The sequence below is a fragment of the Euleptes europaea genome, chromosome 15, assembly GCF_029931775.1.
Source record: "Euleptes europaea isolate rEulEur1 chromosome 15, rEulEur1.hap1, whole genome shotgun sequence".
Taxonomy (NCBI): Eukaryota; Metazoa; Chordata; class Lepidosauria; order Squamata; family Sphaerodactylidae; genus Euleptes; species Euleptes europaea.
The window spans coordinates 12,100,975-12,124,431 of record NC_079326.1 but is presented as its reverse complement, the minus strand read 5'-3'; the positions used below and the strand labels follow the sequence as shown (position 1 = coordinate 12,124,431).

The 23,457-nt window shown below is 42.1% G+C and overlaps 2 protein-coding genes across 3 annotated transcripts in view; one reads left to right on the top strand and one right to left on the bottom strand.

Annotated features, from left to right (window-relative positions):
• ADCY5 (adenylate cyclase 5) overlaps positions 1–13,537 on the top strand; it is a 288,285-nt gene extending 274,748 nt beyond the window's left edge. The window contains exons 16-21 of the mRNA XM_056861373.1: positions 1,957–1,989; positions 3,526–3,658; positions 5,441–5,704; positions 6,707–6,911; positions 10,747–10,871; positions 13,354–13,537. Of these exons, the coding sequence (XP_056717351.1) occupies positions 1,957–1,989; positions 3,526–3,658; positions 5,441–5,704; positions 6,707–6,911; positions 10,747–10,871; positions 13,354–13,482 (889 nt within the window). The 3' untranslated portion in view covers positions 13,483–13,537. The remainder of the gene's footprint in view (positions 1–1,956; positions 1,990–3,525; positions 3,659–5,440; positions 5,705–6,706; positions 6,912–10,746; positions 10,872–13,353) is intronic.
• Positions 13,538–20,609: 7,072 nt separating this feature from the next.
• The window catches only part of SEC22A (SEC22 homolog A, vesicle trafficking protein), a 32,181-nt gene continuing 29,333 nt past the window's right edge, over positions 20,610–23,457 (bottom strand). For both annotated transcript variants that reach the window (XM_056861345.1, XM_056861346.1), the window contains exon 7: positions 20,610–21,393. In XM_056861345.1, coding sequence (XP_056717323.1) covers positions 21,193–21,393 — 201 coding nt within the window. In that variant the 3' untranslated portion in view covers positions 20,610–21,192. The remainder of the gene's footprint in view (positions 21,394–23,457) is intronic.

Genomic DNA, 23,457 nt, shown 5'->3' with positions numbered 1-23,457 from the left:
TTTTCAGTGTGATGAGTTACATCCTTCTAAGTCCATTGAAGTTAGGATCACACTGTTTACTGGTGTTATTCCTTGTCTGTAATGATTTTCAGCACTCCTTCAAACAGAAGAACCACTTCAACGATGTGGCTGACATAACTCCCTTGAAGTAGTATGAGAAGTAAAATTGCACTCCTCTTGAACTTTAGCCACACCCTTACCAATTTTTATTGCTTTGCTGAGATTAATCCACTTGTATTTGTATTCTTCACTTTGTGCAGAGAGAAAATTGATGCAAATTTTAGGCAGCCATTTAAAGGAATAATCTGAAAATAAAATATCTTTTAGGCATTTGTACTCCAAGGGATTTTGATAAACTGAGTGCAGGCTGAATTAGAGCTCTTAAAAGCCAATTATTTGCATCAGCTCACAATCAAGATGTCAGTAATAAGGCAGAGTAAATAAGCATGTTTTTCCCAGAACGAAATTTGGGGGCTGCCATCTTGCCACTCATGAAATGATTTTTATTTACCCTGAGAGCTCCTTATGGCAGAGACACTACATGTTGAATAATTTATTCATTGTGGGAGCCCACATTCAACCAGTCACAATCTAAGCGTACCCACTTCTTCAACCAGATGCAAAGAACACTGTTTTATATTAATTGAATTGAATTAGGCATCTGTCCAAACAACTTAATTACTACACAGTATGCACACTAATTAGCAAGTTATACAGATGTTAGTTTTTCCACCTCCATATAGAAGTTCACCCAATATGCTGGTCTGTGAAAGGTAAAGCTCAGGGTGGTGCAACCCAACAAAATCTTAAATTTCATCCTTATAAAGCCACTGGAGCCAGTGGGCTTAGATGGGTGTAATCCTGTTTAGGATTGTACTGATAATCATGAAAAACTAGTATCATGCCTATATTATAACTGGATTTATGCCCAGACAAGGTAAGCTTGTGATATCCAACCTAACCACTCAACTTTCCTCAAGTACTTTGGGCTAACTGCAGATCATTGCCTTGCTTTGGATAAAATGAAGCTCAAAGATAGAATTAGTCATCCTATTTTTACACTAGAATACCAGAGGAAATCCTTTGGCAGAGGCAGCACTGCCACATAGTGTTCAAGCTGGAAAACTGTACTGATGGTATTATGGAACTGTTACATACTACAGTTCAGTCCCAAACTCATTACCTACTGAGGATTCCTTGGAACTTTCATTGAAACATGTCTCTTTAAACTGTAATCTAAACCACCTCTCAAAAAAGTCCCAATTGAAAGCAAGTAAATATTTTGAGGCCATGGCTACAGTGTCATAAGACTTCGGTGCAGGAAGCCAATCTGCACATGTTCATCAGTGTCTGTGCGCTAACTTCTGGCTGAATTCTTTGAAACTAGAGGAGTGGTTCATGCATGAGATCCAGAACACGTGGAGCTATGAATGGGTTTATTTGTATTGACCTTTAGATGCCACTGTACAATAAATCATGACCATAGTTTTGCCTTAAAATAAGTAGTTACATACCGAAAGGAAAAATAAGATTGATTGAAATTTGATGCAGGAGAGGAAGGTTAATTGACTGATAAAGAAGGGAAACATATTACAGGTATTATTATTAATAAGAAGAAAGCATTGATATAGTACTTTTTTAGTGTTAGAAGAGCTTCATATGCAAATTTCCAGTAATCCTTTCAACAACCTTGTAAGGTAGATTAGTATTATTATCTCCATATTGGAGACAGAAAGTCTGAGGTTGAAAATTAGTGGACTACTAATGTAAACTAGAGTCCAAGATCTGAACTAAGAATCTTTCTGGCGCACAACTTACACTCCTAGAATAGGAAGCAGTATGGGATAACATTAAACATTCAAGGGGGGAAGAAAGAAAATGGCAAATTACTTGATAGGTAACAAAAAAAAAACCCAATATACATTGTCTAAAATCTGTATTTTTTTGTTATTACAGTGTATTTTCTAATGGGACATGGAATGGATTATGGTGAGTTCCTTGGGGAGAGGGGGAGCTTGAAGTTGCCTCTTAAAATACCAATTACATCCAGCCATTGTTTCTTAGGTCAATTCCTTAACCAATGTTAAGGTACCTTGGGTGGGCTGCAAGATCATCCGCTCCCTCATTATTTCTTTGTGAAATGTAAATTTCCACTTGCTTGTTAAGGATTATAGGGAGGGGACCTCTGAGGATTACAAGGGGGAGACTCACAAGGGGATCTAATTCTCCCCTATTGGTCATCTTCCCTACACTTTTCTGTTTGCCCATTTGTCCCCTCTTCCCCTTCTCTGTTTGCTTTGGCTTCCCCTCCCCTTTGCTGGCCCGTTTTCCCTTTCCCTTCCTCTCACATACTTTTTTTCAGCTGTACCCAGCTGCCACTTTCCAACCTGTCTCTCCTTTCCTCCCCCACAGAGTCCCCATGGCCTCTTCCTGCCCACTCACCTTCCCAGGTTGTCCATCCACTGCCAGCTGATGGGAGAGACTTGGAGTTGGCCAGCAGTGGAGCACCCTAGACACCATTTGGTGGTGGTGGAGGGCAGCCTCAGTGGAACTGCACACCACTTTGATGCTGCAGCCATGGCCTCAGCAGCTATGTCACTACCTCCCAGCCCCATCTACTAAGGGCACCACTGCCCCTCTGTCTTCAGCGAAGTTCCATAGTAGGGGCTAGGATAGTCCTTGTGACCCACTACAAAAGCCAAGTGCCTTTGTGGGTTGCCTCAGCAATCCAAAATGCTACACAAATATCTTTTCCCCCCATTGCAGTGTATGTGCATTCAAAGAAGATTTAGTGGTGAGTTAACCCCCCCTTTAATTCCCCTCTCCCACTTTTTAGAGTTTTCTGCAATATCAGAGATTCCTTTAGGTTTGCAAAAACATCAACCCAGTTCCCAATTGGCCCCATCATGTGGATTTAAAAAAAAAACCTGCATTCTGGCCAAGATGGGAATTAAGTATCTATTGTGAACAGTGTTGTTAATCATGGTTAATGTTAAGCAGAATTGCAATATAAACAAGATTTGAAACCATTTTCCAACCATTAGTGTTAACAGTAGTTGGTGGCAGTGCCAATACTGCCGTTGTCATGGGGTACTGAAAATTCAGGGTCTGGGGAAAGAGAGTGCCTAATTCTAGATCTCATGCCCATGGGTACAAAATGCATTAGCAGTGTGTTAGCCTACTGTCTTGCTATTCCTTGCCTTAAAGGCATTTTTACATACCATGCACTTTGCTACGGTAACTGTAGAACTGAAAAAATATACACAAAGGGATCACTTGCATGTTAATGGCCCAGCTGCCTCAAATGCAGAAGTACGAAATAGAAATTTAATTGATGTGTCAAATAGAATGAAAGGGACGGTGAATTTTACTGACTGTCAACTAAATCTTATCCCCTTGCTCTACCTGTTGCCACACAAACAAACAGCTATAGGGTGCTTGCATTGTGTAGAATGTATTGCTGTACTTCAGTGACCGGCAACATAGAATGTTCACAGTTTGTGTGCTTTTTCTGTTCCCATGTAGTCCTGCAAGTGTGTCCAGGGTGGCCCTGAAAATTGTGACTCCTGTAGTCATAACAGTGTTTGTCTTGGCGGTCTATCTCCATGCTCAGCAAGTGGAATCCACAGCAAGGCTTGATTTCCTTTGGAAACTTCAGGTGTGTGTTTCTGAATGTCAAGAGTGGTGTTATGTAATCAGAGTGGCTGTTTGGGTTGTTTACTCCATGGTAACATTGGGCTCATAAAGTAGAGCTCAACGTTCTGACACAAAAGAATCCTTCTACAATCTCTTTTTCATTCAAGGACTTGTAGAATCTAAAAGAATTCTGGCTTGCGTTATCTATGTTTATTAGATTACAGTTTATTTATTTACTTCATGTATAGGCAGCCCTTCTTACTTGCTAAACCCCTTCAAGCACACTTCGAGAAAGAGGAATATAAATATCATATATAGATAAAGTGTCCCATCCTCACCAGCATAAAAAACACAACACATTATTTCAAACTATTCGATGTCTTCTTCTCCAGGTAGCAAGCAGGCAGCAGGAATCCAACGCAGGCAGGCAGTAATCCAAGGGATGTAGCAGTTACAGCACCAGAAGCTCAGAGGGAGGACCAGCAGTTAAAGCCAAGCTTTGCACTGAACTCTCTCAAACCTCTATCTGGAATGGGGTCTGCTGGAACTAGACCTCCTTTTTATGCTCTTTGGTCATGCACAGACAATTTTGAAAGAAATCCTGGCAAAAAACACCCGTGATTGGCCAAAGAGCAGTGTTGTCTTACTCGCCACTCTAACTTTCTGCCCCCACTTCCACCCTCTATAGGTTGTTGCAATCCACATTAGGACTGCATTAGCCTAGCAAAAATGCAATGCAAAATGTATTACAGCCATTGGCCAAATAGGAAAGCTCCAGTGAGCTCTCCTATTTGTCACTTCAAGATGCCTCTCCCCCTCCCTCATGTTGCCCTGGAAACCAGCCAAAGGGCAGGAAAGAGCAACAGGAGATTGCTTCTTCCATAGCAATCCAGCAAAGGTGGGGCCACCTTTGCCAGCCCAGCAGAACCCACTTGGAAGCCCAGCAGAGCACCAGCCAAGGTAAGTTAAAAGGTTTTTTTTAAAATTTTTAAAGCCCAATCACCAGCCTCACAAATGGGCTTTTTAACCCCCCCCCCCCATTCTCTTACATGAGCTGTGAGAAAGCCAAGCTGGAGGAAACCCGACATTTTTTCGGCGTTTCAAATTTCGGCTTTTTGGCTTCATCCAGATAGCCAGGTTTTTTTCAGTGGAAAAAAGCCAAAATGGCTTTTTCGGTTCGGCATATCCGAATGCATACTCTTACAACATGGTGCTAACCTGATCAGATGATGTCTGTGAATGTCAGTAAATAAAATCACAACAAAAGATTTGGCTCAATCTCTGAGGATGATTGAAGCAGAGGACTGTTCTAACACTTCTGCAGGCATTTTCAGAAGGAATGATGAAAAATTCCCGAAAAGAGAGGGGTTGTTTGGGCTGCTGAACATGATTGCAAGAAAGAGTGACCTGGATCCTGTATCTTTGTTCCACACATGCATCTCTTCAGCACTGCAGAGGCAAAATTCTACTCTGGAGCTCACTTCCTTTGGTTCTAGGCACTTTTGTTTGGGCAATTCCAGTATTTTTCAGGAGGCCTCGAAGTGCCAGATGCCACAGTGGAGGACTGCCTCTGCAACACTCAGAGAGAACCACTTGCAGAGCAAAGGTATAGGATCCAAGTCACTGTTCTGTCTCTTCTCAACACTGTATGCTTAAAATCTGGCTCTGCTTGTGTGTTTCAGATATGATTCTATTGCCATAGTGTATATTGATGTGTTCTGTCTTAAACCCAGTATTCATTTCCAGCCTGTTTCCCTTGTGAAGGAACCAGACTTGCAACCACATCTGTCTCTCATAAAAACAGGCTACTGAAGAAAAAGAGGAGATGGAAGAATTGCAGGCCTACAACCGACGCCTTCTCCATAACATCTTGCCAAAGGATGTAGCGGCCCACTTTCTTGCACAGGAGCGACGCAACGATGAACTCTATTACCAGTCATGCGAGTGTGTAGCTGTCATGTTTGCCTCCATCAGCAACTTCTCAGAATTCTACGTAGAGCTTGAGGCGAACAACGAAGGGGTGGAATGCCTAAGGCTCCTCAACGAAATCATTGCAGACTTCGATGAAGTAAGTTAAAGGAAAACCAGTAGGATATAGACTCTTGGTGTGCTTCACACAACACATCTCAAACACTGCCTACTTCTGTGCTGGATTAATTTTATCAGTTAGAATTCCACTTATTCTATTATCAGTTCTGCTCTACTGATAAACTCATTCAAAAGTTACACCCTGATCATGCATTACCATCATAAAGACGCTATGCATTCAGACTTGTTGCTGGGATCCAAAGAGCTATTTTGAAGGCCTCAAAGAACAAGTTTCACAGTTCTTTGGATCCTGATCTATAAGGTTACATTTACTGATCCATAGGAAGTCATTTGAAGCAAAGACTACCTTGCTTCCATGGATCAATGTCATTACAGGGTCATGAGCATGAATTGTCCACAGCAGCTGAAGCATTATTCTACTCGCTGGACTCTTGCAAGGAAAATGTCACATCCTCCATAGTTATGCCCCACGTTTTATGTTGCTTTTATTGTTCAAAAAGGCCAATAGATGCCATGGAATGGCGTTGCAAAGGAAGGAAATTTCCAATTCCCTAGTCCAAGTACCTTTCATATGACAGCTGTGCTTATTAGAGCTAGGTGCAAACACCAATACAACCGTACACCAAAGGAATCTGCTTTACTCGTGCCAGTTTCAGTCTTAACATGAAGGATGCCTTGTTCCCGTGTAGTTGCGCTAAAGCCCTTACTTTAGATATATTCTGTCTCAGCACAAAATCTAACTTTGCTTTGCTTAGCGCTCTGAAGCAGCATGAGCTTGTAGAAAGCCAAACAGAACCTAGATCTCAGGTTCCTCACCATCTTGTCTCTGCAGGATCAAAACACACACACACTAATTTTCTTCATTAGGGGAGCCACCAGGGGCAGCCATGCAACCTCCAAGCTACAGTGTGTCATATTGTCTGGGTGTTATGTTATGTAGGTCATTCACCCTGCAAATGTACAGTTGACTTACTTGCACAAAGCCTTTTCAGTAGGTTTGTTACCTTTTCCCCCTACACAGATAATAAGTGAAGACCAATTTCGACAGCTTGAAAAGATCAAGACTATTGGTAGCACATACATGGCTGCTTCTGGCCTTAATGATTCCACCTATGACAAAGTGGGTAAAACACACATCAAGGCCTTGGCTGACTTCGCAATGAGGTTAATGGACCAAATGAAATACATCAATGAACATTCATTCAACAACTTCCAGATGAAGATAGGTAAATATCTTGGTTTTAGTTTTTGTTCTTGGGATTCATCCTGTGGCCATTTCATAGTTAAAAAGGCAAATGTTTATTTAGCTGGCGCAAAAATCTGTGGTGCTGTCTCAGTCAAATGAAAAAGCAGTAGGCAATTCTGGTTTTTTGTTCTGCGTTTAGTTGGCGTTGTCGGTTTGTGTGTGTGTAGCCCAGGGGTGGGGAACCTTTTTTCCGCCAAGAGCCATTTGGATATTTATATTTATAATTCATGGGCCATACAAAATTATCAACTTAAAAATTAGCCGACCAAGCCCCAAGCAAGCAGCTGCCCCAGATGACCACCCCCAGCACGGGCAAGCAGGCAGGTATCCAACAGGTGGCGCATTCGCCCACCTGGTGGCACAGCATGGTCTGTTGCACCAGCCGGGCATAGCCATCCAACCTCATGCCAAAGTTGCTCCTGCTCCGCATGGTGGGGGCCGGATTCTACAGTCGGCTTCTGCTACCTCCGCCTGCAGGGATGAAATGAGGACACACTGGCTAAGAACTCGCCCCCGCCCCGCGCATTCTGCCCCTGCCCCCTTTAACCCCTCCATTGTCGCCTTTTCCACCTCCAGCCCTCTTGTACTGAGGGAATATGTTTCTCCATGGCCTGGGTGGGAAAGAGTTAACACAGTTTCTTGGGCAGTCCTAGCAGCTCCATAGCTAACAACTCTTCTGCAAGCGGGGAGGGGGGAAGGTTCCTTTTCTCAGCAATACACACTCACATCTGCCTTGAATAAAGGCAGTTCCTGTCTGCAGGAGGGGGAGGATCACCAGTCTTAGATCCTTCTGAGCTAGAGATCTGCCAGGACCCATGAAGGGCCAAACCAAATGATTTTGCGTGCCTTAAACAGCCCCCGGGCCTGATGTTCCCCACCCGTGGTGTAGCCTATCAGGCTAGCTCACTCAGGTCTAAAAAGGCCTTAACTGTGGATAAATAGTGATGAAGTGTACATTTGTGGTGGGAACAAGAATAGTTCCACGTTGATCCAGCAAAGGTGATTCTCACTTATATCCTGGTGTTTCATTATCATTGGTTCCCAGACCCAGCTGGATCTCTAAATCCAGCATGCAGGGCTGTCCTGTCAATTTTGGCAGCACCTATCAACAGATAGTGGGAAACAATGGAATCCAGCACTCCCGTTTCCTCCCTCAACCAGGTGATCAGGCCCATCAAAGTTGACAGTACCAGCCATCTGTTTGGAAAGGAAAGCCTCCCGTTCAGGCTTTGTAGGTAGAGGCCTCTAGGCAGACCTCTGTGCCTCACTATTCAAATAGCAGATCCCGAATAAAGCATGTAAACTGAACAAAAGAACCACAGTTCAAATCCTTTTATTGATATTTGACAGCAGAACTTGAGGACTCTTGGGGCAAGATTATATGTTATTTCTGGATATAAAGATAGATGTGTGGTTAATGAAAAATAACTCATCCAGAGTTCTAAAAAGCAGTTTCACAGTCCCAGAGGGGGCGGGGAGACACTGATATTCAAACAGAAGTATCACAAATTTTGAAGTCCAGACAAGTTGCAATTGAGTGTCTTGTACATTCAGCTAGTAATGCTTCTGAGTTTTACGTGTAGTGCACCACTGAATGGTGGCTGCTTTAAATCATTCACTTCACTATCCATTCATAACAAATTATTATATTTATTTATAAGTGGGGACCTGCAAGAAACTTGCAGGAAACTTGCAGGAAACCTGCAAGAAACTTGCAGGAAGGGTGCATCCCTTACCTCCTTTGCTTCTTTCGCTCTCCCCACTTCTCTAACATCACCCCTCTTTTTCACCCTTCCCCTTCCATCAATCTTCCTTTATTTCCCCCTCCCCTTCTGACAACCCCCTTCTTTCTTCCCCTTCCCCTTATCTCATCTACCCCCTCTCTTTTGCCCCCACCCCTTCTGTCAACCTACCAACCTATTTCTCTCCCCTCCCCTTTCCTGACATTCCCCCCTTTCTTTCCCCCTTCCCTCCTTGTCAATATTCCCATCTCTTTCTCCCTCCTTCTCACCTTATCTTACCGACTGTGGCAGCTGCGGTGTCTGAAAGCTGCTCCAGGCAGGTCCAGAGCAGTTCTCGTCATCGAGCCAGGAGCAGCTCCAGGCCCAGCCGCAGTGGTTTCTGGGAGCTACTCTGGGCCCGGAGCAGCTCCCAGACACAGCCGCCACAAACTCTGAAGAAGAAAGGTAGTGCATTTTTATTTGGGGGATTTAAACCCCCTAATGTATTTTTTTAAGATTTCAGATGTTTCTGCAAACCTGAGGGGTCCCACTCCCCTCAGATTTAGATATCTGCAGATAGGGGCCACATTTGAGAAACAGATGCTTAACATACCACCCACAGTCCCCTTTCCACTTCACTCTCACAACCACCCTGTGAGGCAGGTTACTTTGAGTGCTGGTGACCCAAGGTTGAGCTTCGTGGCAGAGTGGGTATTTAAACCAGGGTCTCCCCAGTTCTAGTAGAATAATCATATTACCTTGCCATACAACTTGCCATATGGTTAAAGAGATGTTGTCTACACCCCTTTTTAGAACCTTCTTCCCCAGCTGTTTGCATCAGCATGGAGAAAATGTATCAGTCCACATGATGAGCCTGATGACTTTAACACTATTTGATTAATGGGGGGAAATGCCTAGAGCTCTTAGACCAGGGGTGGGGAACATCAGGCCCGGGGGCCGTTTAACGCCTGCGGAATCATTTGGTCTGGCCCTTCATAGGTCTTGGCAGATCTCTAGCTCAGAAGGATCTAAGACTGGTGATCCGCCCACTCCCACGGACAGGAATAGCCTCTATTCAAGGCGGATGTGAGTTTGTTTTGCTGAGAAAAGGAACCTTCCCCCCCCCCTTGCAGAAGAGTCGTTAGCTATGGAGCTGCTAGGACCGCCCAAGAAACTGTGTTAATCTTTTCCACCCAGGCCTTGGAGAAACGTATTCCCTCTGTACTACAAGAGGGCTGGAGGCAGAAGTGGCGACAATGGAGGGGCTAAAGGGGGCAGGGCCAGAATGTGCAGGGGGGAGGGGGAGTTCTTAGCCCGTGTGTCCTCATTTCATCCCTGCAGGCGAAGCTAGCAGGAGCTGTCTGGCCCATGAATGATGTTATAAATATCCAAATGGCCCTTGGCGGAAAAAAGGTTCCCCACTCCTGTCTTAGACAGTAGAATCTCCTTCAGTGGAAGTTTTGAAGCTGGATGACTTAACTCAGGTGGGCACCAGGTTGCCCAAAATCTGGCATGCATCCAATGAGGCACTGTTACGCAATCCATGAATCTTGTTTTAAAAAGAACTCTAACCTACAGAGCTAAATTTCAAAAAGTGATGGATCATAAAGAAGTCAAATGAAAGCCCAGATGTACGGCACAATCCAGCCAAAGCGAAGCACTTTTACTTTAGTAGAGGATATTTTAGGAAATGTCTGTCTCTTTGAAACAAATAGGACTCAAAGGTGCTCAGCTTCAGCTAGCCCCCACCTTTAGTGGTTCTTGTTTCTAAGACCAGACATCAAGAACTTTGGGGGGGGGGGGTGAGGGTAACCGTTTCAGAATATAGAAAAAAATGGAACAGATCCAAGCACTGTAGATATGCCAGCCTTTTTGTATGAATATTTCATTAATAACATGCACCCAAATATGCAAATTCAGTTAAAACCAGGAACCTGCTGCATTGGTCTAATAGTATTCAAGCGGTAAATAAGTCGACTGACCCTAATATAACTTCAGGCAGTTCCCTTCTGGAATTGTATAGTAAAAACCTACCAGAAGCAGTTTAGGCATTCATGTCTACATTCTTACTGTTTTCTTTTCTTCTAATGTTAGGGCTTAATATTGGCCCAGTGGTAGCTGGGGTCATAGGAGCACGCAAGCCCCAATATGATATTTGGGGGAACACTGTGAATGTAGCCAGTCGAATGGACAGCACAGGAGTACCCGATAGGATTCAGGTGGGTCTTCCTGATCCCTTTCCTTCTCCCTCTGCTCCAAAACTCTCTTTCTTTGATGAATATTTACACTGCAAAAATATGAGTAGAAAAGTAGTTCCTTTGGGGAGGGTGTTTTCCACCCACCCACAGCTCTGAGCCAGGCATAAAAAGTCACCTGGAAGGAGAAAAGGGCATCCCTTGCTGTAGATGAAGGGAAAACCATACTGCAAGCTGGTGGTGTAAGTCTCTACAACTAGGACAATTCCCAGAGTGTAATTCAAAGACATGACAAATGGTTATGACAGGCCTAGTTTTGTAAACATTTGGTAATGGGTATGTGTTTCAACATTGTGCCCATCCTTCCTAAAAAAATAGGCACTTACCACGCTCACCTAGGGAAGACAACCTGTCCCCACACTATTGGCTCTTCTGGAATGTGGTCCTTTACCTTTACATGGCAGACTGGACCAAAAAAAAAATCTCAAAAACAACTTTGAGTACAAGCAAACTCAAAGAGGAAAGGAGGGAAATATTGAGTAACAAAGCTGAATAATCACAAGGAAAAAGCTGGCAGTGCCACCTCACTGAGAGTTCTCAAAGGAGACTTGTTACCCAAATCAGCCTACATGTGTCAGGGCTGTAGCGTGCGAAGGCGTCCCCTTGCTAACATGGAGCAAACATCTATTTGGGGGACCTTAATATACTTGAGATCTAGCCTATATATACCAAGGTCCAAATTCAGATCAACACTCACAAGAATGAGAGGGAAAAGTCTCTTAAATGGAGTTTTTATTTTATAAACAGGAACCAAATTAATCTGTGCAATGTAGAAAAAGCAGCAATGAAAATTATAGAAAAGAAAAATGCAGTAAATGACACACACAACAAACCCTTTCCCTAGAAAAACTGCCTACCTACTGGGGTATTAAAACTAAAGGGGGGACGAGACACGAGCCTGCTCTTGAAGAAAAGGGGGGAGGGGTCCTCAGCAATGACGAAGCAATGTCAGGAGATGAAACTGACAGGTCTGTGGAGCAGAGAAGTGAAGGACAACCGAGAGGCTGGAATAACAGGATGAGTCCCAAATCAGCTACAAAAAATGGGACTGAGGGGTGAGTCTTTATACCCTTTTGCTGAAACTAAGGAGGATACAGCCCTGACCTGGATGGCCCTGGCTAGCCTGATCTCCTCATATCTCAGAAGCTAAGCAGGGTCAGCCCTGGTTAGTATTTGGATGGGAGACCACCAAGGAAGTCCAGGGTTGCTATACAGAGGAAGGCACTTTCAAACCACCTCTGTTAGTCTCTTGCCTTGAAAACCCCATAAGGGGTCGCCATAAGTTGGCTGCGACTTGACGGCACTTTACACACACACACACACACAAGGAGGATACAGCATGTTGGGACTGGAATGGGGGGATAATAAAAATGCTCTCTCTCAAAGATGAGCCAGCCTGAAAAGAAATCCTTCATCTATATGGTAGAGGGGATTTTTTTCCTTTTGCATTGGAGTGTCTAAAGTGTTCATGTAGGGAGATCTGGAAGTTAGATATGGCCAGGTACTTGTCATGATTGGGAAGGGCAGGAATATTCCTGTCTGGTTGTTGACATATGGAGGAAATTGCTGTAATTGCTCCATTGCTTATTGTTTTTGAGATCTGAGACTCTAATTAGGCTCAAATTATCTGAGAAGAGGCTCTCAGAAACGGCCCTCGACTGAATCCCTCTTAGGGTGGATATTTACCCGACTGAAGGAGGTCTGCCCTGCATTCCTTTCTGCCCTAGTGTGACTCACTGCCTTTTGATATCAGTTTAATTCAGGCTCCTTCTATCAAATCCTTGGCCCACACTAAGGTGTACACGTGTACAGAAAAAGACAACAAGCCATGAACAAGCCTTGACAAAAATGGTGAAACCCCCCCCCCAGGGGGGTTCCCACTCCTGCTGCGACAGTCAAAAGAACTGAGTGGGAAGCCAAATCTCCTCTCTCTTGGGCATGTGCAGTGGTTCTGAATGAAGGCTAATCACTGGCATAGAGCCCATGAGGAGGAATCTCAGCCTATACAATAACCAGAAGTTACCCCCCTTGTGCTGATCTTCTGTGTATATTTACCCATCCAGAAGATGATTGATGCGGTCACTATTTATAGTACTAATTTTCTGTTTGACAGGTATGGGGGAACATTTAGACTCTTCATCTATGCAGGAAGTGAGGAAGATTGTCACAGCTGACAATGCTGGCTATTGCTTCCTGATCCAGAGTTGGAAACAGTGCACACGGGCCCCTGCTGCTGCGAATCATATATACACCAATGTTTTGTACATTTTATTCCCAATCTGCTGGGAATGTGTGTGCAGAACACTGCTTCCCTGTATGCATCATCCTAGCTGGAATACCTTTTGCATAGTGTCAATGGGGCTTCAGAGTGCCAGCATCACTATGGGATTACCAGAACAGCATTAATTTTGCTCTTTTCTATCCCTTTCCTTTTCAAATTCCACAGGTCACCACAGACATGTATCAGGTTTTAACAGTCAACAACTATCAGCTAGAATACCGAGGAGTTGTTAAAGTTAAAGGTAAAGGAGAAATGACCACCTACTTCCTAAATGAAGGGCCTTCAACAAGTTAGCAGCAGTGGACTAGATTGACTCAAGGATGGTTCAATTGATCCACACACAACAGTAAATCTGTGAAAAATCCGCTGTTTAGCAGTGAACCTAAAAGGCACAGTTGAGTATTTCATGTGATGCCTTTCTAGCAGGATTGTGTGCAAGAAGAAAACCAACACCACCGTTTGGGCTATCTATCACACAAATCAAAAGTTACCTGGCACTGATGTGGATTGAGTGCAAATGAACTGACCAAAGATTTATCCTTACGGAATTCAGAGATGAAGACAAGGATTTGAGATCTTCAGTGACGCTGCTACGCAGGACAGAAGATATTTAAGTATTTATTTAAAGCAACACAATATTTTTACTTGGTTGAAGGAAAGTATGATTCATTGTAATGAAAGGGGGAAAATGAACAGCATTACTTTGGCAAAGATGTACGCTTCCATACTATTTCTGGTTTGTGCTGTCAGCTCCTTGAAATGTGCCACTGTTCTTTTATTAGCTATTTTGAGTGGGCTTTTAAAATTAAAACGTACTGCCCACTACTGCCCTGTACAGAGGGCCTTTTTAATGACGTCATCCAAGATGTTTTTAAATGGAAAAGATGCCTTGCCATGTACTCTTACACATTTAGGAGGCGTATTTAAAAAAAAAAATCAGGAGTGATGGATGGTAGAAGGAGAAAATGCTTAAAACAAGGAAAATATGACTCTTCAAACATATTTATTAAATAGAGGTCCTCCTGCCCATTTGGCGTATACATGTGAAAGACTAGCTGTCAGCACGAAGTACTTGGAGGGAGATCCCTCTGAAGTTGGTATGTGGACTTTTTTATATTTTGTAATCTAGAAAACACTGAGATCTCTTATAGATATACCAAAATTCTATATTTTGAAAATTATATATATTAGTTGTCTGCATGAGGATCTGATGCAGCACTGTGTGAAGGGGGGAAGCGCACTCACATCCCACAACTTTCTTAAGCAATTTCTATCAGCTGTTCAGCAGGAACGGGCAAAGTTTCACCCTTCCCCTCCCTCCTACTGATCAACGTCCAACATGGAAGACCTTCTCTATGTTGATAAGTTAGGGGAAAAAGGAAAGGGGCACTCGAGCTGAGCCCAAGCACTCTCTTTCCCCCTTTCCTTCCCCTAAGCTGATCAGGGCTGTGAGACAGTGCTTGTGCTCAGTCAGCTCCAGTGACATGAGTCTGCTGTGCTCACAGTCCTTTCGGTTGGGGAAGGAGGCCGAACACACAAGGGCATTTTGGAAGGTATACTTAAGCTATACAACGGTGTGATACTCTTTTTCCCCATTATTCTCTGAACTACAGACTTGGCAGTTTTCAGACAAACTATATACAGTCCATCTAAAAACGGAAGGGGCCTGGGGTAGAAATTTTTAGTAGAAATCAAGGGGGGAGACCTTGGATTAAACAACCAAAACAGGAAGATAAAAAGCTATCATATGCAGAAATTTTCATTCCTAATTGAGTGCAAGAGATGAATGTCTGCTAAGAATCCCTAAATTTATCAAGAGTATTATGATAAAAGCCACTTCCAAATGTTCATCTTCTATAGCAAACAAGAAACAACAATCAGCTACATCAGCTCTTGCTGAAAGTCTGTTCACAATTTACAAATACCACAGAATATTACCAGAATATTGTTGGATTCTTGGATTGAGGTTATGAGAGTAAAATTCCACTATTTAATTCACTTATCATGGATTTGTTTGAACATTTAGACAATGTTTTCCATTAGCCAAAAATAAAGCAACTGATTAACCCTTTGAAGATGTTGAGCCTACCTTGCTAAACAGCTCTTGTGTTTGTTTTTAAAGGGAGATTGTTAACATCTGAAAGTGTTAGAACATTTTTAACTTTTAAATTCAAAGTCCCCTTCCTATTTTATTAAAAACAGTAAAAATGTTTTTTAAAAAACTATATTTTTGTATACCAGTAGAACAAAACCTTTGATATCAAATTTGGCTCTCTCTAAAATGATTTAAGCGTTAACAATACTCCCGCCTCTCTTTCTCTGGGCAGAATTTTCATAAACTAAAAAATGCCCGAGGCCACCAATGCTGACAGCAGAGCTTTGTGTTTCTCCTTAACCAAGAAATATGTTTGAATCTAGGGTGTTATAGATTTTGTCATGTTGCTCAACACAACTGCAGCCTCTTAAGTGCTTTACAATGGAGCTTCCATGGCACCAACTTCTGGTTTGCCTCCTCCCTCCCCACTAGGCATATCCTAGAAAAGTATAGTTCCATCACTTCTGGAAAACTGCCAAGCCTGCACTTGTACTATACTTTTGAACTTTTTTCAAGTGTCTAATTTACAAAGATCTATACTTCCACAGTACTGCAGCATCTTCTTCTTCACCTTCCACCCATCACATTAATTTACCACATCCTAATTTTATTTACTATCACAACATAGGATCATTTTAAAAAATAGGTTTTCCTCCTGCTTTAAAGTGTGCATTCTTAACATTTGAGCAGACCACCTTGCGTGATAGTGTTGTCAATGAAATTTTCGGTCGCCTGTATCTCTGACTGTGATTGTTGACTGTGTCATGATCATTTCAAGGGGTATGCACTCTTTATTCTAGCTCTTGCAAAAATTGATACAGTTATGATTTCCCATGGAAATTGCAATCTGTTTAAGTAATTTAACAATTATATTAAACACTGTTTCACTTGTGAATGTGTCAGTTTCATTCATTACAGGGTGGTTTTTAAAAGCCCACAAAATAAAATTTTATACACCAAAACACCATTTAAAAATCAGAACAACTTTGCCTTGATGACTTAAAGCAATTACAAATCCACGTATGCTCCAGAAGAGATGGAACGCTTAAATTATGGGTCTCACCTTCGTTTCCACACCATGGGAGCAACACCGACTTTGTACAGTCTGACATTTCATTCTCGTTTACAACTAAGGCTCCAGGCAACAAGCTGCATTCTCCCTTGTGCTTTTAATTCCTGTAAGCTATGGGTACAACACTGAACTTGCGTCACAGCAGTCTAAATGATTAATAAGAATTTAGTTACACATCAAGATTAATGACATGGAACACTCATTTGAAGGAATGTAACTAACACTGCAAAATGTTGGAGGGATATATGTGAACAAAAGAACAGCAGAGATGCCGCCCAAGATGTCAGCAACCACAAAAGGTCAGACTGTACAACATCTGACTGGGTTACCAGGGACATAAAATTAAGGTGGCAGCTTCAATTTACAATTTCCATTCTTTTAGGGATAGGCATGAATGGTGCCTTAACTCTTCCCATAAACTGAAGATTTTTTAAAGTTTCAAATTCCCTTGGTTTTTGAAACGGGAAATTTCTGCTTTATAGGAGCCCTCAATCTTGGAGCAAGCATGTGCAGCAATATTTTTTTCTTGCCTTTCCACAAAAGTGCAAAAACACAAGTGCACTGCTATGAAACATCACAGTTTAAATTTGGGTTTCATGTGCCAAACTCCCCTTTTTTAAATTAAGAAAAAATGTTTCTGTGCCCTACATTGCTACTCCCTTTTCTGCAAGAACAAGGGAGAGGGGGAAATTTCTGCGATCACTATTTCTCTGCCAAAAAGCACTTTTTTTCATCATGGAAGGATAATTTTGGAAGGGCTTTATTTTGGTTTGTGTGCTTTATATGCAGAAGAGCACAGCCTTGTACCATACTCAAATGCAAAGACCTGCTGTGGGGAGGGAGGGAAATAATCTGTCTCTCTCACATGGGATCGCGATGGACAATGTGGTAGTGAAGTATTACATAAACAAACAAGGAAATGCAGGTTCCAAAAGACACTGTGACAAAGCCACCTACATTTGGGAATGGGCTGTTCAGCACCGCACATCTGTCTCTGCCATTCATGTGGCAGGAAAGTCCAATGTCATGGCAGACATCCTCAGCAGGGATACTGATATTCAGCATGAACGGTCACTGAACATGCACCACCTCCGACCAATCATGGAGCTATGGGAGTTTCCTACCATAGATCTTTTTGCCACAAGGGAAAATACAAAATGAAGTACATTCTGTTCAAGAGCTACAAGGGATGTCCAGTCTATAGGGGATGCGTTCTAGTTAAAGTGGCAAGGGTCGCTCATGTATGCCTTCCCTCCCATCCCTCTTCTTCACAGGGTTATCGGGAAAGCAACAACGGACGGGGCTCCTAGTAGCGCCTTTCTGGCCAAAAAGACCGTGGTTTCCCACTCTGTCTTGGGGCCCTACGTCATGATCCTCCCCTCCTGAAGATTCATGATGACAGAGTGGTGTAGCGTACTAGTTTGTTATCTACCTAAAGTGGTCACAAAGTTTCATACTTTGCAGGATATAGTTTTACCGTGTTTTTTCCAGAACCCCAATCGAATAAAGAGAAATCCATCCACATGTTAGATGTTAGGCTTCATTATTTTATCTACATTGAACTAGATCATTTAGGAAATATCATAATTAGCAACCACACTTCCGTCTCCTGTGTTTTCAGCTTGCTATTCTCCCATGTGGGACTGCACAGAGACCACACAGATGAAAAACAGAGTTGCTTACCTCTAACTGTTGTTCATCTAGTGGTCTTCTGTGCAGGCACACATCCCTCCCTTTTTTCCCCGCTGTGAACTGCTCCTCCATGGTTGTGAGACCATGGCGGCGAAGGAAGAACTGAGGGGTGGCTGCTCCCCCCGTCACGTGGCTGTTTAGGCAGCAAGAGCCATTGATGGAGGGGGAGGGGGACCGTCCATATATTCTAGAAGCTTTCCATCAAACGTTCTCCGTAGCTGGCCTGCGCATGCCGTTCCCACCAGAAGACCACTAAATGAACAACAGTTACAGGTAAGCAACTCTGTTTTTATCTTTAAACATTCACCATCATTATCTAAAACTCCTAATGGCCAGTTCACATTGCCAGATTTATTCAAGTGATCATGTAAATGATTGCACATTAGATTTTGCTCATTAGCAGTTTAGGCTGCATTCGCTAACCTTCCTTCAGATACTACACAGGTTCACACAGTACTATGAAGATTTTTTTGTTAAAATTTTATATTTGTTGACAATTATATTTTTGTGCAATTAGGAAAAAGAGCTTATTCCACTCATGAAATAACACTGATAATGGAGAAAGCCCTCTGAGTACACCAGGAAAACTGTGGCTCATGACATCATAGATTATATTGTATTAGCTCTTCTGACTTTTTAGAGAAAAAAAATACTTTGAAACCTAGATTTTCAACTAGAGCTTTGCTCTCACAAAATGCTGAGGGTTTTTCCCCTAGAACGTTTAGTACATCTGTATGCAAATATGAAATGAACAAGACTAACAATCAAAACCCACAGATATGGTTTTGGAACTGTACTTCTTGAATAGCAGTCTCATACCATTTCTCAAGCCATACAGCAAAAAAAAAAAGTGTTCTTTATATAATCCTAGTAGTGCAGGAATTATGTTCTTGTGCAAGCGTACAGACTGGGTAGTGGCTGCCTGCTCAGTACAATCCAGGAAAAAACCCTGTAACTGCCACCCTCACTGTAGGACAAGTGTAGTAGTGCATGAAGTACCAGAATATTGGTACAAAACAGAGTCCAAAGTATTTTCCCCATTAAAGCAGTGTACTAGCATCGCCACCTAGTGGAACCTGGATATATTACAATAAAAGAGGAAGCTCTCAAGAGATCAGGAACTCAAGAGGTGGGTTGACTTGAGTGTGGTTTACTTATTTTGGAAATCAGAATATCAGTGGCTGACCAATGAGAATTAATTCACAACATGAGCATACTCAGCATCTCTTGACTGTTCAGGCATAACAGGGACCAGACCAGGGTTTTCTAGTCTGTTTTTGGGGGAAGGGATCTGAATCCTATCAGGAGGTTCTCTTCAAACAGTTATCCAATGGACTACAATTAACTGAAGTCCATCCACCTGCAGTACACTGGGAACTTATGCTACACCCAATATTAACTGGATAGGGCACAGGAGCTTAGTTACATTAAACATAAAACATAAAAACAGCTGTCAAGCAACAAGCCTGTGCTGCTCAGGATCATCTCACTGGACCAGTCAACAAGGAAAACTCTTCTTGAAGCAGGTGGCTTGAAAACCTGTTATAGCACAACTCTTTTGAGATTATCCCCTTTGGAAGCCAAATATTAGACCTTAGAGTCAGGAATCAATTGTGTGGTTATTCAACATAAGAATATATACAACATTTACCTGCTGGAATTTTTTTTCTGTGCCTTTCCCCCTGCAGTCTATGCCACTTGATTACACAATTGTGTTCTACCCCAGTGCACTGTTTGGCTTCCTAGATAAGGCTGAGAGGCTCTTTAATCTTATAACTAACTTATGGTTTGGGAAGGTCTGTGAATGGCCACAAACTGCTTCAGTCTTCACACATAGCCCAAATGTTTCTGAATGTTTAGAAATTCCTCCAACTACTTTTGCAGAAAAGACTGGCCTTCCACGTCTTCCTAATATGCAAGGCAGAATCTAGGAAGAGCTAAGCATTCACATCCAGCATTCTCAAGCATTTGTAAGGAATACTATACAACTTTTGAAACCCTCACTCAGATTTTTGTGCAAACAAGAAGAGATTGCAAAATGGCCAATTTGTGCTTCTGAACACAAATGAGTAGTTGTAGTCTATTCTATAAAGGAAACACATTTCCCAAAGAAGCATATGCCATAGGCCTCTGCCCAGTTGTGGTGGGTGAAAAAAAAACTGCATCTCTCATCTAATTTTTTAGGTTGCTCATCTCTTCCTACAACAGACCTGCTGTGTACAAACATAAACTCCAGTGATCAAAAGCTATCAGTTTCCTGTGTTCCCAAACTGGGTTCTTACTCATCCAATTCAATCCAGAATTATTTCGAGATCAGGCCCTTTCCCAATCAGGCTAGTCAACTGCCTGCATGAGGCCAGGCTTCTGACATTATCTCACATCAAAGAGAGAAGAGAAAAGAGACCTCTTCAGCTTGCTCTGTCCCTCCTCACCAGCCAACTTCTTTTAATCCATCAAGCATTAGATCAAGGGTCTGAAGACAGAATGTGATGATATTTATAGGGGAGGAGAGAGAGAGACAGGTCAAGTTCAAAATCCTTTTCAAAACAAATTGCACAGGAAAAAAACATAAGTAAAGCAATTCATAATTAACTCAGTACTAGAAGGCAGGCTTTTGGGACCCAAGCTCTAATCCCCATGAACAGATGGTTTCCGGGTGAGGTTTTAATTAAGGAAAACGCAGACACACACCATTAAATTGATGTGCGATCCAATAATCTGGCATTTAGGAATTCATTCATACTGAACAGTTTGTTAATATGTGATGCCATCCTTTTATTACAGCCTATTCTACTGCCTCACAAAGGCAAAACTGGTTTGGGATTGGAGAAATCAATTGATATGCAGAACAAGTCCAATACACATCCTTGCCTTTTTCATAGTTCTGAATGTGGAGTTTTTCATGCTGCCCCCCAAACTTCTTGGGTTTTGCCCCCCTTCGGGGTACACTTTCCTCAATAGTGGAGGACCTCATTTGTCCCTCAATTAGTTCCCAAATCCTTTTTCAGTTCTTCTTTTGAGGAAGAATTTCACTGTCAAGTCATTTATGCCTTCAAGTATGGGGAGCTTCTCTCTTACAGAAAAGCTTTTCATTCCTGAGAGGAATACTGATCGGATCAAGGATGCCCCTTTTACAGGACAACCATCACACATTGTAATCAGGGGACTTTCCTTGTGGCTGTCTTAGCCGGATTTGCAAGGTTGAAAAAGCACCCACGGTCACATGAAAAAAGATCTGCCAAAGGTTGCGCAGTTCATAGAGATACATGTTGCATAGGCAGATCAAGCCAAAGGTTAGGAAGGATTTGATGTTTCGCCAGCCTGTGCAATATACAAACAGGTAGCACTGCAAAAGAAAACAGTCATTAGGAATACGAACAACTAATCATATTGCCATAGCATTGTAAGGGGCATTCTCACAAGGCCAGAAACTGTTGGTATGCCAGTAAAAGTTTCTTTTTGCTTTTCTAAGATTTCTGAAATGGCTCTGGACACAGTTTTTGAGATTAAGCACCACACATTTCTGCCTGTGAAACCATGTGGGTTGGTGTGCTGCAACAAAACTCTTATCTGGATATTTTAGGCAGCACAGAAGACATATGAGGGGTTTTTCTTGGGGTGGGTCTGACCACAGAGCCTTAAATTTAATTGTGTGTGACTTCTGGAGAGTTAGATCACAATTGGGTAGCCATGTTTGTCTGTCTGTAGCAGCAGAAAAGGGCAAGAGGCCAGTAGCATCTTAGACTAACAAAATTTCTGGCAGGATATGAGCTTTTGTGAGTCATAGTTCTCTTCTTCAGATACAGCTAGAATGTGAGGCCATCTGTACTTAAGTAAAGTGAATTCAGACAACCAATAGCAATAGCAGTTAAATGTCAATAGCAAGGAAATGACAATAGCAGGTGTGATTGGATTAGGTGTGATATGCAGAGGAGTAGTAGGCTTGGAGAAATCAGCATTGGTAAAGTGATAGGAATCCAAGGTTTCTATTCAATCCAGGAGAATGCATTGTCTTGAGATTCATTATTAGTTGTAATTCAGTAGTCTCTCTAATCGCCCTTTGTAAGAGAACGGCTACTATAGATGGTACTTTTCACCAAAAGGCTTGCAAAAGATGTTTAAGATGAATCAAGCTAATAGTTGGAAATGTTATGAAATAGAGGGGACGTTTTTACCATCAATGGTGGACATGTAAAAAAGTCAACAATACTGGAAGGCTATACATGAGGAAATTCAAGACATGTTACAGGTGAACTTTGAGTTGAACCCTAAATATATGCTGCTGGGTATAATACCTCCTCAAGTGAGCTCAATATCCAGAGAACTCTTTCAATATGCAACTACTGCTGCCAGAATTTTATATGCAACATACTGGAAAACGTCTACATCCCTAGATACAGCTGAATGGATTAACAAACTATTTGAGTTTGCCTTGATGTCAAAATTAGCACACAAGATGAAAAAGAATCCAAGAGATGAATTTAAGTTAAAATGGCAACCACTATATGATAAATACTCATGTGTTTCAAGTTTTTTAGCTTTCTTGCGGGTATAGAGGTAGAACCTTAAATTAGTATTTAGCGTCTGAAGTCCTAGATTATTGATATATAAAAGGGTATGTACTAACAGCATTGGAATAGTTACCACATGGTTATTAACATCCAATTAAGTGCTCCCAATTTTTTTGCTTTTCTATATTTAATTCAGTAGAATCATAAATTAATAATTAATACAAGAATTTAATAGTGTAAGTTTACAGTTGATGATGGATCGATGTATTTACTATTACATTGAAGCTCGGACACTGACATATTGTTTTCACTTGATGCTTTCCCCCTTTATTCCTTTTTTTTCTGTATCCCAATTTATAAAAATAAAAATTATTTAAAAAAAGAAAAAAAAGAAGAACTGCTACTCTTAAATCAGCAACTGAATGTCCTGGAAGGTTAAAATGTCCCCCACTGGTTTTTCAATGTTGTGGTTTCTGATGTCAGACTTATGTCCATTTAAACTTTGTTGCCTGTTTGTCCAATGTAGACATTGCTGGCATGTGATGGCATAAATCACATTAGAAGATGAACAGGAGTATGAACCGGAGACAGTATGGCTGACGTTTCTGGGCCCAGTGATGCTGTTGCTAGGATCTATATGAGAGCAAAGTTGGCACCTTGGTTTGTTGTAGGCCTTGGTACGAGTCCATGCTATTGTTAAGTAGTTTATCATTGCAGGTGAGTTGTTGTTTTAGGTTAGCAGGTTGTCTATAAGCAAGGGTTGGCCCACCTGTGCCTTAGTGAGGGAATTGTCACAGTCCAGCAATGGTTGTAGGTGGTTAATAATACATTGGACTGGCTAGAGTTGTGAGCTGTATGTGTCCACCAGAGGTGATCTATTGTCATTTTCTTTGGGCTTA